Source organism: Octopus bimaculoides, chromosome 16 (genome assembly GCF_046866305.1).
Source record: "Octopus bimaculoides isolate indiv1 chromosome 16, ASM4686630v1, whole genome shotgun sequence".
Taxonomy (NCBI): Eukaryota; Metazoa; Mollusca; class Cephalopoda; order Octopoda; family Octopodidae; genus Octopus; species Octopus bimaculoides.
The window spans coordinates 55,606,354-55,621,346 of NC_142943.1; the positions used below are offsets into that span (position 1 = coordinate 55,606,354).

At 36.8% G+C, this 14,993-nt stretch overlaps 1 protein-coding gene across 21 annotated transcripts in view; it reads left to right on the forward strand.

The window, feature by feature from the left end:
* LOC106867583 (zinc finger homeobox protein 4) overlaps positions 1-14,993 on the forward strand; it is a 672,925-nt gene that overhangs the window by 600,338 nt on the left and 57,594 nt on the right. For 10 of the 21 annotated variants that reach the window (XM_089364792.1, XM_089364793.1, XM_052974079.2 and 7 more), the window contains one exon: positions 10,528-10,680. The exons of the other annotated variants lie outside the window; for them this stretch is intronic. In XM_089364792.1, the coding sequence (XP_089220918.1) occupies positions 10,528-10,680 (153 nt within the window). The remainder of the gene's footprint in view (positions 1-10,527; positions 10,681-14,993) is intronic. 21 annotated transcript variants of the gene reach the window in all.

The following is a 14,993-nucleotide window of genomic DNA, read 5'->3' on the forward strand; positions in this document are numbered from 1 at the left end:
TATCATTAGATGTATATATGTATTATTAGATGTATATATATTAGGTGTATCTTTGTGTGTTTATAAGCATTTATATATTGGTGTACTTACACTCACACACGCATTCACTATATACATGTATACAGAGACTCTCATCTCAGAGAAGCATATACATTTTCATGTATTAGATTATTACCACAAACGCTAAGCATATCTTTTAGTATTTTTTATATATTTGCTCAGGTCTGTAAAGTGTGTGTGTATATATAAGGGTGTATGGGTATTTATACAGTCTTTAAGAAAAAGAGAACTAGTTACATTTGTAGAGTAACATTTATTGTGGGAATTATGTTCAATGCTTCATTGTGTCCAGTAGTTTCAGACCCAGGATGAACTCTGACCATTATATAGAATAAATTAGATATTGTCAGGGGTAGTCATGGTGAAATGACTTCGATCACAATATAAGTCTGACCAGAATTGGCTTGGGGTTAAGCAATGAAAACAACTATTTAATCTTGATTTTTTTTTTTGTCTGTGTTATGGGATCCTAATTTGTCTTAATAATATTGGGGTCTTGCAAACAACAAAGGCTGATGGCAGACAAGAACTTTAAAAATATCATTGGTCGATCCCCTCGGGTGTTTTCAAATCCCAACTTGTGAAACCTGTTTGTCCTTGTCAAACTGTCCAACCCATGAATTTTGAATGTGAAACAATAATAATATTTGATTGTTCTAGCATAATACTTGATTTCACATGGTAGGTTGGATAGGTTTAGAGTGATTTGTTTAGATGAGGGCACATTTAGAATTGTCTGGGGTTGTCTGTGCTTGAAAAGACTGGGTGACCTGAGTTTCATTATGGTTCTGAATGACCAGAGATGGCTGAAAGCTAAACATGCGACATCCTATTTCAGCAGAGATTATTTATGTCTCATTTTCTTATTCATCTAATTTTCTTATTATAGTTTGCATTGGTGGTCAGAATATCATTGCACAGGGGAAAACATGCAGCCATATCTGATGCAAACAAGACTTGAACTCAGATATGTGAAGCTGTGAGGCTGTTAATTAAACAGCATAAAACTTAAAACATTTACTTCTAACGTTTTTACCTATATTGGTGTGCTAATTCTGCTGGTCTTACTCTTACACACACACACACACACACACACACATTGTATGGCTGAGCAGTCTATTTACACACTTATCTGAGCTGTTCTTCAGATTTATTTAATTATATACAGAAGCTTCTACTGTTTATAGACCTAGGCATTTATCAAGTATATTGTACATATGTATGGAGGGGGTGGTGAATGGATGGCAACTGTACTGGTAGTTGTGGTGGTGAGGAGAGTTGAATAAACAAAAGTTACTGCTAGGGTGGCATTTCTTGAGGAACCTTACAAAGGGCAAGCTAAATGGGTTTGATCTTCACTAAGACTCTCAGAAGTGTAGGTGCGTGTATAGATAGATCTGTGTGCGTGTGTGTGTAAAGGAGGAAAGAGTATTATTTAGCACACATTCATATGTACACATATATTTGTATTTCACATACAAACATGCACACACACATTTGTGTGTACACATTGTGTTCTTTTATGCTCCAATCATACGCATACTCGCTCTCAAACACAAACTCATTAAATCACATAAGCACACACACAGTCTAATTAATATATGCACATGTTTATATACGCACGCACAGATCTTGGCAAATACAAACAGATATACGCACAAAGCCCCAAATATCATTCCCTCACATATGAAATAGCCACCAACATCTGGAACGCTTCTATCCAAACTTCCCATCCAATACACAAATACACACACACATACATACATTTTTCTAAAGACAGCAACAAAACTCTTCAAGTCATGTTATTGAAGCTGTGGCACAACTCCTGGCTTTTATTTGTCTTTCACCCTCTGGTGTTTGGGTGGCATGATGATGGTGGTGGTGGTGTTGGTGGTGGTGATAGTGATAGCGTGTGTGTGTGTGTGTGTGCGTTGTGCTTGTGAAATCTCTCTGTTAAGAGATGTATGTGAAATTATAATGACTGCGATGAAAGTTTAGTCTAGGTATCATATATTCGCAAGTATACTCTCTCTCTCTCACACACACACACACATATATGTGTGTGTGTGTGCACAATTGTATGTATATTTATCTACCTACCACACACACATGTACACCAATCTGTTTTGTTTTCTTCTTTTTACATATTCAAACAATATATAGATTCTCAGATGTGTGTGTGTGCTGTGTATAAACACTAAAAAAATACAGTTAGAGGGGATGAAGTCTACTCATATATATCCTGTATTATGTACATATTCCTACACACACACACACACACACACACACACACACACACACACACATGTGCATCATACTCACTGATATATGAGATGTTCTCATAACCCTCTTCTCAGCTCCATATCATAATCATAACATGAAGCTGGTCTTATACTAGTATAATGTAATGTAAGACAGGATTTGTTTAGTTTTTTTTTCTTTTTTTTTGGGGGGGGGGGGGGTATTTTGTTTTTTATCTATTGTCTTGGTCCACATATTCCCACTCCACTCCAATGAAGATTTTCATCTCCTGATCTGAAAATTCTAGTTGATTCTTGTCAGATATTCCATAATATCGTGATGAAATGAGTCTTAAATTAAATTATCATGCTTAACACCAATTCCTCCCTGTTAGTTCTACCTCCAGTTTTCTTGTAACAATATTTTGTGATAACTCTGAGAAACCAAGAATGACTGTGACAGTTGTATATTGGCCCAAGCTGGAATTTTCCAATTGTTCTGGCACTTAAATTAAATACTCCCATTCCAGTGATGTCTTGACTTTTCCAGACTATCCACTATCCACTGTGCAAGTTAGCTACAATATGTATGTATCACACAGACACAGGAAGACAGCTAGATAACAGTGATATTAATACATACATGTATGTATTGATATGAATGTGAGAATGTGCAGCTACTGGTTTATATTTTGTCTGTGTGTGTGTATGTGTTGAGGTGTATGTATATGTATATGCATCGACTTACACAGATTTGTGTTCATGCTTGTCTATATGCTGATGTATGTGTTTGTGATAGTTTCGTTTGCTTTGTTGTTTTTATTGTTTTGGCTTTATTGCTCCTGATCTTGCTCTGGGTCTTGCTGTGATTGTCCAGCCTATCTTTCTTTCAAACATCATACGTAGGACCACACTATCCAATGCATTGAAGCCCATTCATTGTTTCTAGCGTGCTGGTTAACCTATTAGAACCTTCTTTGTTCCATGGTTGTTCTTGTTTCTGATGTTGACTGTATCACTCAAATGAATTCTTAAGACAGTAGGGTGTACTTACTCCGAAGGAGATTTGGCTGTTATTTCTAACACATCAAGCAACCATTTGGTCTCATTTGTGTATATGTGGGATACCTTAATCACTTTTTTTTCCTCTGCATTTTCCCCACCCACCACCACCTTATAAAGCCCCACTGTTCTGTATTTGCAGGAGACTTTAAGGATGGAAAAGGGTGGTTTGCTTAGGGTGTGGTCCAGCATGAATATATCTCTGTTATTTTACTAGAAGGTGAGACCCTGTGTATATGTTGGGTTGGTGGTAAGGAAGTATACTCTCCCCCACTTACACATTCACTAGACTTTAAGGCTGTTTTCTTATTGCTCATTGTTCATCCGCCTCTTCTCACGGTCACTTTCTCACTCCATTCTGCTCCACTTCTTTCTACGCACCACACCTTGGCCGTTGCCATCTTTGAAAAGTTTGTCGTTTTCCTCGTCTGTGTATATTTTTACTAACAAAAACAAGGAGAAATAAGAGCGGTTAGAGTGGGGAGATACGCTCATACAACTTGACATTTAGACACATGTTCACTCTTATACCCAAATGCATATGCATTTGGGTATAAACACAAATACAATCACACATAAATGAACATATATAAACATGCAATTTAACACACGCAAACATATTCAGAAACACACGTGAGCATGAGAACACAGACATAAATGCTCACACACATGCACACTTATAGTTCAATGCATAGACACATGTACTTGATAAAACACTGATACGTGTAACATGCGTTTCTTATATAAAAGATCTCTCTCACTCCCCACACTGTAGTTCTTGAATAAAATTCAAGAAGACCGCAACTCAGTTAAAGGGCTCACTACAGTGTAAATGTAGATTGTATGTTCTTTTATGGAAGAAGCTTGATCTTGCAGAAAAGTGACCTGAGATGGGATAGAATATGTATTGAAACATGTGTATTTCTTCTAAGACCATGTTTCATTAACTAAAAGTTCATCATCATCATCATCATCTTCCACTGACTGGCTCAGCTAATTGTTAGAGCACCACTCCAGATTCTCTGGTAGTCAGCAATCATGACTGAGCTCTGTCTGTCATCCACATGCAGAGGGTGTATAATATCAAGACCTGTCCCGTCCTTGTAAGACCAGTATTTCTTTTTTGTCTGCCTCTTCTTCACCTTCCTTCAAGGTGAGCAAAGAAGAAATACACACACACACACACTATCATGCACAGACACTCATGGACATAGTTAATTTGCCTTGGTCCAAGTGTGAAGATGACAGAACCAAAGATGACCAAGGACATCAGGAGTATCTCCGAATACCACAACTGCGTTTCATCAATCTGACAGCCATTTCTACCCCCACTTTGCCTTTCCCCACACTATGTCAGCTTTTCTGTTCATCCGCATGACCTCATTGTCGGTCTTTTATTAAGGTTATTAATGATAGATCAGTTCTTGGTTAGGAAGACTGATTCATTTCTTTATATAATGGTGGTGCGGTTGCTTATGTTTAATCTTTACCTCCATATCAACCCGAAAGCAAGTAGATCTGTGATCAAGGACATATTAGTGTTCGTTTGGAGGTATCTTGGATACATTATCTAAAGTGTTCATTCATATTTTAAGACACTTGGATGTGATGTGAAGAATATTTGGCTGCTATTTCTACAGACCACATATAGGCTCCTATTTTGCCAATAGTTGTCATTGTTGTTGTGGGTGGTGGTGATGATGATGGTGACGGTAGTATTGACTGCCAGATGAGTGGAGTGAAAGTCAAATTTGCATTGCACTTCCCTTGCAGTTTTCATTACCCTTACTGTTAAGCTTACTGCTCTCTCTCTCTCTCTCTCTCTCTCTCTCTCTCCCTCCCCCCCCCCCACGTCTCTTCTCACTCATCCCCACTCATCCACCAAAACCTTATCAAGTTGTAATGCAAAGATCAGCATTGGTCCATCTTTAATTACCACTTTCTAAACTGCTGTCACACAACAAGGGAGGTGGTGGTGTTCTATGCCATTGTCAAGAAACACAAGTTCAGCTTGTGTTTTTTGTCTTTACCTTTTAAACTGTCAGTAAATTATGTATTTTATTATTATAGTTGCTATTATGATTATTATTATTATTATTATTATTACTACTACTACTACTACTGGCAATCTCCCTGCTGGCCTAGCAGTTTGTAAAACTATTCCAGTCAGCAAAAGAGACACACAGTTTGATTGCCAAGAAGAAAGGGTTCTCAGTGTTTTTTACAGGGTCGTAGAAACAGTAAATAGATCTGAAAGATGTAGTTTCATCTCCTGGCATTTACATTCAAGTCCTTCCATGACCAGACTTTACTTTATATCTTTCAAGAGTCAGCGAAATCCGTACGAGTGATAGGCTCCAGTCATTTCAAGCTATTGTACACATACTCTTGCAGTGGTTTGTTTTGGCCTTGTTCCAATGGCCGGAATCTTCTTGGTTCACACCTTGCTTTCTTAATTGAAACACAACCGTGTCACAAATGTATGTATACATTCACACCTAAACACCAAACATCATCACCCAGATGGATGTCGTCAAAACAGAAACACATGTAAGATATGAAGATTCACAGCATTTAAGTTTTCTGGTGTGTATTGTTGTGTGTATATGTGAGTTAGTTAATTATACAAAGTACATGCAAAGACGTTTGGCTGTCTGGCTTCATCACTATATTTCTCTGTATGAGTCTCTTCCCTTACTTGCTCTCTCATTTATATACTTATATCTATGTATGTATGTCTGTGTATACATAAGATGTTGCTTTTGACTAGCCCTGGGTCAGCCCTGATCAAACATATCTCTGATCAAAAGGCTCCAGCTGTTACAACCCTGTCATTTTTTTATTTTTGTTCTAGACACAGTATTCTAGCATTACATTAATTACTGTGTCCTCTCTTATTTTAGATCATTAGAATGTGACTAAGTATAGATTTGGGTGTTATTTCTACTGATCATTTAGCAGTTCTCTTGTCTTATCTCATGCTTAAGTAAGTGGGTGGCTGTGTTTACATATATATAATATTTTATAATATGTATGAATCATTCTGGATATTGCATCGAAATGTTCATAGGTCATTTTCATTATTATTATTATTATTATAATAAAGTATTTTCAATGGATCAGTTTTGAGCTCTATTTAAAATCGATATATATATATATGTATATATGGTTTCTGTCTTGGTTCTATCTCCATGCATTTTCACATGTATGCATGCAACATGAGTGATTTTAAAGTCCCATGATAAACATGTTTTTCACTCAGACTCTATTGTGTATTACTAGTGTTTATTTTATTGAAGCTGGAAGGATGAAAGTGAAGATCCACTGCTGTCAGGGTTTGATCTCGGGGCTCAGGTGGGAGGAAACTTAACACTGTAGAGCATTGAGATCTTTACTGTAGCTCCAGCTACCCTCCTTTCAACCTATATCTCTTTTTATTTGCATATGGAAGATTCTGACTTTGCTCTCTCTGTCTTCTTTCTTCTTTGTATATCTGTGTTTGTGTGTGTCAGTGTTCTTCCCCCACTCGCTCTCTCGTGTTCTAAATTCTTTTTCTGAGACCCTGCTACTGAGGAAATAGATATGGAAGGGTGTTTACAAATGGGATTGGAAGAAGGCTGGGTTACATAGCATGTTAATGTTTTGTTCTGTGTGTGTGTGTGTGTGTGTGTGTGAAGGAGACAAGCGAGGTGAGTGGGGAGAGAAGGGATGGAGTAGAGTTTTACTATATTTTATTTTATTTAGCATTTGTTTTGTCTGCAAAGGAATGAAGGTGTCAGGGTCTTTTCTGTTCCATTCCAGCATCAAGGAGAGGGCTCTATGGTAGGGCAGGGGTTGGGATAAGCAGTTTCCTCTTTTTTTTTTATCTTAGCCCCAATCATCTCAACTACTAACAACCTACCCCTTTTTTTTTTTGTTTATTTATTTTTACAATTCTGAGATTAAAGTTATAGCAACGCTGCTACTGCTGCTGCTGCTGCTGCTGCTGGTGGTGGTGGAATCAAGAGCTCTGGTAACAGTGGCTGTAGTTTTAACTGTCCCCATGGTAATGTAAGGTGGGTATTGATGATGAGGCTAGGGAGTTTTTTTTGTTAATGGTTGGGTGGTGGGAGATTAACAGTAATCTTAGTAACAGTGATAATTGATGTAGTGGTTGTTGTTGTTGTTGTGATGGTGGTGGTTGTATTTTGAGAGCCTGTCTCTGTTTAGAATATCATTGGTATCCTTAATGGTTTTGCCTAGAACTTCCCAGAGTTTCTATGTATTCATGCATGCACATAAACACACACATACACTTTCTGTCTGTCTATCCCTCCCTTTTTCAAACACACACACACACACACACACACACACACGTACAAATTATAAATCAAGACATTTTATTTTGTGTGTATGCTTGTATAGATACTTCATTCTTTTACTTGTTCCACTCATTTGACTGTGGCCATGCTGGAGCACCACCTTAAAGGGTTTTAGTTGAACAAATCAACCCCAGGACTTATTTTTTGTAAGCTTAGTACTTGTTCTATCGGTTTCTTTTGCTGAACTGCTAAGTTATGGGGGACATAGACACACCAGCATCAGTTGTCAAGCAATGGCACAAACACACACATTAAGTATATATATATATATATATATATATATATATATACACACACACAATAGGCTTCTTTCAGTTTCCATCTACCGAATCCACTCATAAGGCTTTGGTTAGCCTGACGCTATAGTAGAAGACACTTGGCCAAGGTGCCATGCAGTGGGACTGAACCCGGAACCATGTGGTTGAAAAGCAAGCTTGTTACCGCACAGCCATGCCTGTACCTATTAGATGAGAACTTATATAAACAAACAGGATTTAACAGAATAACCAAAAAATAAATACATAAAAATTCCGGGTGGCAAGTGATAGAGAACACGTTTATGTCTTAAGTGTAACATGTATTTAGTTATATACACAGAAGTTTGGTGTGTTTGGTACAATAGATAAAATTAGTTGGTGAGGGAGACTGTTATTTCTGTCTGTAGCTAGGTCTAACTTCCCAAATAATGTCCCTTACCTACATTTCTATACATATATATACACTCCTAAAGTAACAAACACTGACATAAATGGGCACTCTTACGATCCACCCATGCATACATACATCCATAGAAGAAATGAATTTAATATACACAAAAGAAAAACAACTTAGAAGTAAAAAAAAAAAAAAAGGATTAACTCTATTTTTTTTTTATCTAACCTTTAGTACTCCAGTGTATGTGTGTGTTGTACACATTCATATGTCCAGTTATAGTTCTGGTGTTGTCAGAATGGTTAGAAAAGGGCGTGGCCCTCTGGATTAACCTGCCACTTTGAAATTTGATTTTTTTAAAGATTTTTTTTTTTTTTTGCTCCTGTGATTGTACAGTGTATTTCACTTCAGAACATAGCAAGCAACAACCACCAAGAAGAAACAAATCTAATCTCCACTACCACCACCACCACCACCAGCACTAACAAACTAACCTCACCAGTGTTCATTATTTTGACTAGAAAATCTTTACCCCTTTTCTCTTTAGGCTTCTTTTCCCATATTAGTGGAAAAAAAAACCTTAATTTTATTTCTTTTTATTTCCACTTATTTATTTTTAATCTCAAAAGTAACTTTGTGTAACTTTTTTTTTTTTGCGGAAACTAGATTCTGCTTTTTTGTCTGTTAATCTCTACCACCAGTCAGGAAAGGAAAAGACAGAAGAACTCCAATACTTCTTTATCTGTATCACTAACCATCCACCCCACTACCTCACCCTGTAAACCCAGCCACCCAAAAGGTTGGGTGGTGAGGGAGTAGGAGTGGTGCTGTTGCTTTACAAGAATATAAATTCCTTAGCTTTGTGATGGTAGTGGGAGGTTCAAATTTGTTAATTAGACACAGACCAGAGAGTACCAAATTCCTTTATGTGTGTGTGTGTGTGTGTTGGTTGTGTGTGTGTGTGTGTGCGCGCGCACATACATACAAAACTGGCATACATAGTTTCCAAATTTATTAATTAAAGACAGGCTATAAAGTACTAAATTCCTTCTTATCTATCTATATAAATATATACATATATTTATACACTATGCGCATACATACACATTGTTTGAGATAATTTTCCTTCTATTTATTTATATTCTTCACCCTGAAATGATTTTTTTTTTCTTCTTCTCTCTTCTCCTTACAAAAAGAAAAATCATATTACTATCCTCTCTCTCTCTCTCTCTCTCTCTCTCTCTCTCTCTCTCTCTCTCTCTCTCTCTCTTTCTTGTCCTCCTCTGTCTGTGATTCTCTAGCTCTTGCTCTGTAATTTAGTAATGGTAATAGCAGTGCTAGTTGTCATGGTTGTTGTAATTTCTGTTGTTTTTGTTGTTTCCCCCCCCCCCCCCTCTGTTATCTTCAGCACTGATTGGTTATTTCTATACTAAAAGTTTTCTGGGTAAAACTGTGCCAAAGATAAGATCAGATCTGCTTGTATTATGTATATGTTGGTTTCTATGTTTTAATGCGTGTGCTCTGTGTGTGTGTGTATTACACATATGAAAACTATGTCCCATAATCTTGATGATATATTTGAAATGAAATATTAATTCGCAGCTCTTATCTATTTATATATAGACGTTGCTTTTGTATTTATTTATTTTACTTCAATAATTTATTAATGTTGTGTATGAGCAATAGCATAAACGTATACTTAACAAGTTATCTACTGAGAGCTGGCCACAATTTTGTATGCTTAAAACCCAGCACTTGCTTTGGTTTGTGTGTGTGTGTGTATACATGTGAGTTTGTGTGTGAATTTATACATACACCAACAACTGTATAAGCACACAAAGAAAAGTATCAGCACCCAGTTACTAATTACACAACGAAACAGTTTCTGCTATTGTTGTTGTTGTTGTTTCTTACCTTTTTGCTCATCATCATCATCATCATCATCATCATCATCATCATCATGAACATCATAGTTATGACTTCAAAAACGGTACACAGGTTATTTTAATATTTGCAACCCTAATTCTGAATCCCTCTCTCACTGCAACCCTTGCCCTCATCATTTCATGCCACCTTCATCATAATCATCATCCTCATCATCACCACCACCAGCACGGCTATAAGCACAACTAACGCACTGCAATATTTTGCAGATGGTGAACCTGAGTTAGATGAAGAAAACGCTCCTCAACAGGCCGACACCACTCAGGAGTCAGAGGTTGCAAACCACACTGCTTCGCTGGCTCCCTCAAACTCTTCGCTACTGAACACTAGTTGTCTCCTCTCTACTGGTTCAGCTCCCACAGGTAGGTGGCAGCACTCCATCATTTCCACCATACCACTTACCAACCACTATACACGTTCGCTTAGCTTACAGATGAATTAACTGAACTAACTTGATGATAACAAATACTAACCTAATTTGAAAACGGTTCTGTTTTCGATCGGTGCTTTCCTCTTTTATCACCCAAAACCCAATCTTACTAGCTTCCTTCCACTTACTTAACTGACTTATAAATTTGTTTGACAAGATAATTTATAAAATCCTGTCCAATATTTCCTGGTTGCAGTTGGGTGCATTGTGTGTGTGTGTGTGTGCACATAGCATTTGTGTTATGGTTGTTGTTTAGCTTTTTGGTCTGTTCTGAGTTTTGGTCACTAATGTTTCAGCTGTGATTGATAATACTGGTTTTTTCTTCTTTTTTTTTTCCCCCCGACATGTTATATCCAATACTACATTATCTTATGTGCTCATCATAGTTTAAAATAATAGGGCTTGATTTTGAGGGAAATATTGTTTGTATATTAAGTAGGTCAAGTGACCCCTCCCCCTCCCCCTCTAGAGACTCATTGGCTTGACCACATTTGGTGTCTTCCATAGGTTGTCATTTAATATGCAAATGCATACAGAAAGATATTTTGTCTCCATGTGCATGTTATGCATATGTATATATACAGGGTGGCCCAAAAGTAGGTTTACAGTTATTCAACTATCTCTTTCACATTCATATATTACCAGTTTAAATCTTAATTTTAAGAAAATATGAAACCATTATTCTATGCTAATTCAGTTAATTTTGTGAAGCTCCCTTTTCAGTTTGTAAGAGAAATTTAAAAGAAATTTTAAGTGCCTATGTGATAACTGTAAATCTACTTTTGGGCCACCCTATATATATATATATATATATATATATATATATATGTATATATATATAGTTATGGTCTTAGACAATGTCTCAGAAGTGACAATGAGCAAAAACTAACATTATCTTTCGCTCTCCACTATACAAGATGACGTTTTCTGATATGAAACCTGTAGTGCTGCAATTCACTGATTTCTTGTTTTATTCAGTTCTTTTATATATTCCATTACATCTTTACTTGTTTCATTGACTGGATTAAAGCCATGCTGGAACACCATCTTCAGAAGTACTGTTGCTTTGAATATACTCACCCCAGCACTTGTAGATCACTGCTACTTATTTGATCAGATAAGCAGCAAATTCGACCTGAATAGAATCAAAGTTTTTAAGATAACACTCCCAGTATTCGATCTTTGGGTGAAGGAGGTTTTCAAACTCAGCCCTGTGGAAGCCACCACCAAATTTACTTGCCAGTTTGCCATTAATTAACACCATCACCAATATACTATTATAATTAGTTTTGTTTGTTTGTTCCATTTTATATCATTATTTTTGTCTGCAACTTTCCTGTTACCATTTCTAACGCTAGTGTTGATGTCGTGATTGATACTTTGACTTTGTTTTCCAACATTTGATTATGTTGGTACTACTGCTGCGCTGTTACCATGTGTATATATTATATATATATATATATATAATATATATATATATATATATATATATATCCGTACACATAAGGCTTATCTGCAGTTTCTATCTTCTTGTTCTCACTTGCAAAGCATTGGTCAGCCCAAGGCACTTGCTCAAGGTGCTATGCAATGGGATGGAACCCAAGCCCATCTGGTAGCAGTCAGCTTCATAACCACACAGTCATGCTTTTTTCTAAGCCATACATGCATGTAATCAGTTAACTTTTATCTAGCCATAGTGTGCATATACCTATATATATAATATTTCAGGCATGTGTGTATACTTACACACACATATACACACCTTATTTCAGTCATTAGACTGTGGCCATGCTGGGGCACCACCTTGAAGAATTTTAGTTGAGAAAATTGCCTCCAGTGGAGGTACATGGCCTAGTGGTTAGAGCAGCAGATTCGCGATCAAGCGATCACCGGTTCGAATCTTAGACCAGGCAATGTGTGTGTTTATGAGTGAAACACCTAAGCTCCATGCAGCTCCAGTAGAAGGTACAAACTTCTGACTCTTTCGCCACAACTTTCTCTCACTCTTTCCTCCTGCATCTAGCAGCTCATCTGAGATGGACTGGCATCCCATCCAGGTGGGGAACCTATACACCAATGAAACTGGCCCTTATGAACCAGCTATGGTTCAAGAAGGAACAAACAACTACTTAACGTTTTTTTGTAAAGCCTGGTACTTATTCGATTTGCCTGTTTTACCAAACTGCTAAGTTACAGGTATGTAAACACACCAACACCAGTTGTCACTCTATGATGGGGAACAAACAGAGACACAAAGACATACACACTCCTCTATCTATCTATATATTTATATACATATGTGTATATATGTATGGAAATATGATGGGCTTCTTTCAGTTTCTGTCCATTCCATCAAATCCACTCACAAAGCTTTGATCAGCCTTATAGTAGAAAACACCCAAGATGCCATTCAGTGGGACTGAACCTGGAACTATGTGGTTGTGAAGCAAGTTTCTTACCACACAATTATGGCTTTAGTCTTTGCGTGTGTATATGTATACACACACACACACACACACACACACACACACACATATATATGTGTGTGTGTGTGTGTGTGTGTAATATGCATATGCATGTGTATATATTCATCCATTGTTTGACCATTTTCTCATTCTAGCAGGTGTTGAGTGAATATATATTGTTGAAGTATCTCAACACATGTGTATATATATGTGTATATATATGTGTGCACGTGCACTCACATATGCATATTTATATGCTTTGGAATTATGTTTTTTTTTTTTTGCCTGTCTTATTTGTTTGCTGCAGTTCCTGACAATAATGTTGTTGTTGTTGTTGTTCCTGTTGTTGTTCTTCTTCTTCTTGTCACATGCTGCTGAGCTTGTCCTTTGCTGTCTTAGATATTTTTGTTGACTTTCCAAGCGTGGTTGTCTAGTTCTCTCTTCTGCCTTTTACTACTCTCCCCCATAGTACGCACCTGAACAATGATGCCTTGAATGTAATATTCTGCCTTCTTCCAGCCTTTTTCGCCCATCCTGCCCCACCACCTTCTCTCTCTCTCTCTCTCTCTCTCTCTGCCATTTGTCAGGGTGGTGATGGTGTTGATGTTGATGATAATGGTGTTATTTCCATCAGGAGAAGCAAATGATAGAGAGACAGACAGACAGACAGACAGATAGAAAGATAAATAGATGTAGTAAGAGAACTTTGACACATATAAGCATATATAAACACATGCAGACTCATATATAAATACACAGTGCAGCTATAAAATGTGTGTATGTTTGTGTGTATAATGTCTTTTAATATAATTTGGCTGATTTCGTTGTCATGGAAACAAAGTTTTCCTATTCATTAGCCTGATGCTATCATATGATAGACTGATTTATTCTGTTTCATTTCTTTATACAGATTTTCCTCCTCCCTGTCTTTCCCTCTCTCTCTCTCTCACTCCTTCTCTCTTTCTCTCGATCCTTCTCTCTCTCTTTCGCTCCTTGTCTCTTTATTATTCTTTCTTATTCTATTTTATCTTTTTCTCATAGGTTTTTTTTTTATGTATTAGTTTTTGTTTTGTTTAACGTATTTTTTAAAAATATGTTTGAGTTTTTGTTTTTAATTATAAAAGTAGATTACTTTATCTTTACTCCCCTCCCCTTTTCTTCCATTATATCTATATGTCTATCAGTCTCACTACAGTTATCCATCCATTACGCTTTCTGTTTATCTACACATACATACACACACAGACACACATATATATATATATATATATGCACACAATCTCTAATAATTTCTCAGTATATTTGTCTGTCTATTAATGCATGTATGTGTATAAGACCTGGAGTGTTGACTGGTTCCAGGAGCACAAGGACAATTACAAATTCCACATCTTATTCTTCACTCCATCTACTATCATCTCTTTACAATTCCATCCCTTTCTCCCTCTGTCCCTCGCTCCCTAATAAAATTTTTTTCTCCATCTTTTTTTTTTTTTGTTTTTCATTTTGAAAAATTTTGTTTATTTCCTTCTTCCTTATTTTCTCTCTCTCTCTCTCTCTTTCTCTTCTCACCCTGTCCACATCCTGACAAATTACAACTCTTCCCCCTCCCCTCGTATTTAAAACATCGACATAATCCGGACGGAAAGTCTCGAGGTGCCGGTCTTTAGCAGTAGAATTGTCTCTGGCAAGCAGTTTCTTTTGTTCTGTCGATCAATTGGACACTACCATTCGTTTCTACAAAAAAAATAAATAAATAAATAAAATTTAAAAAAAGGACTGA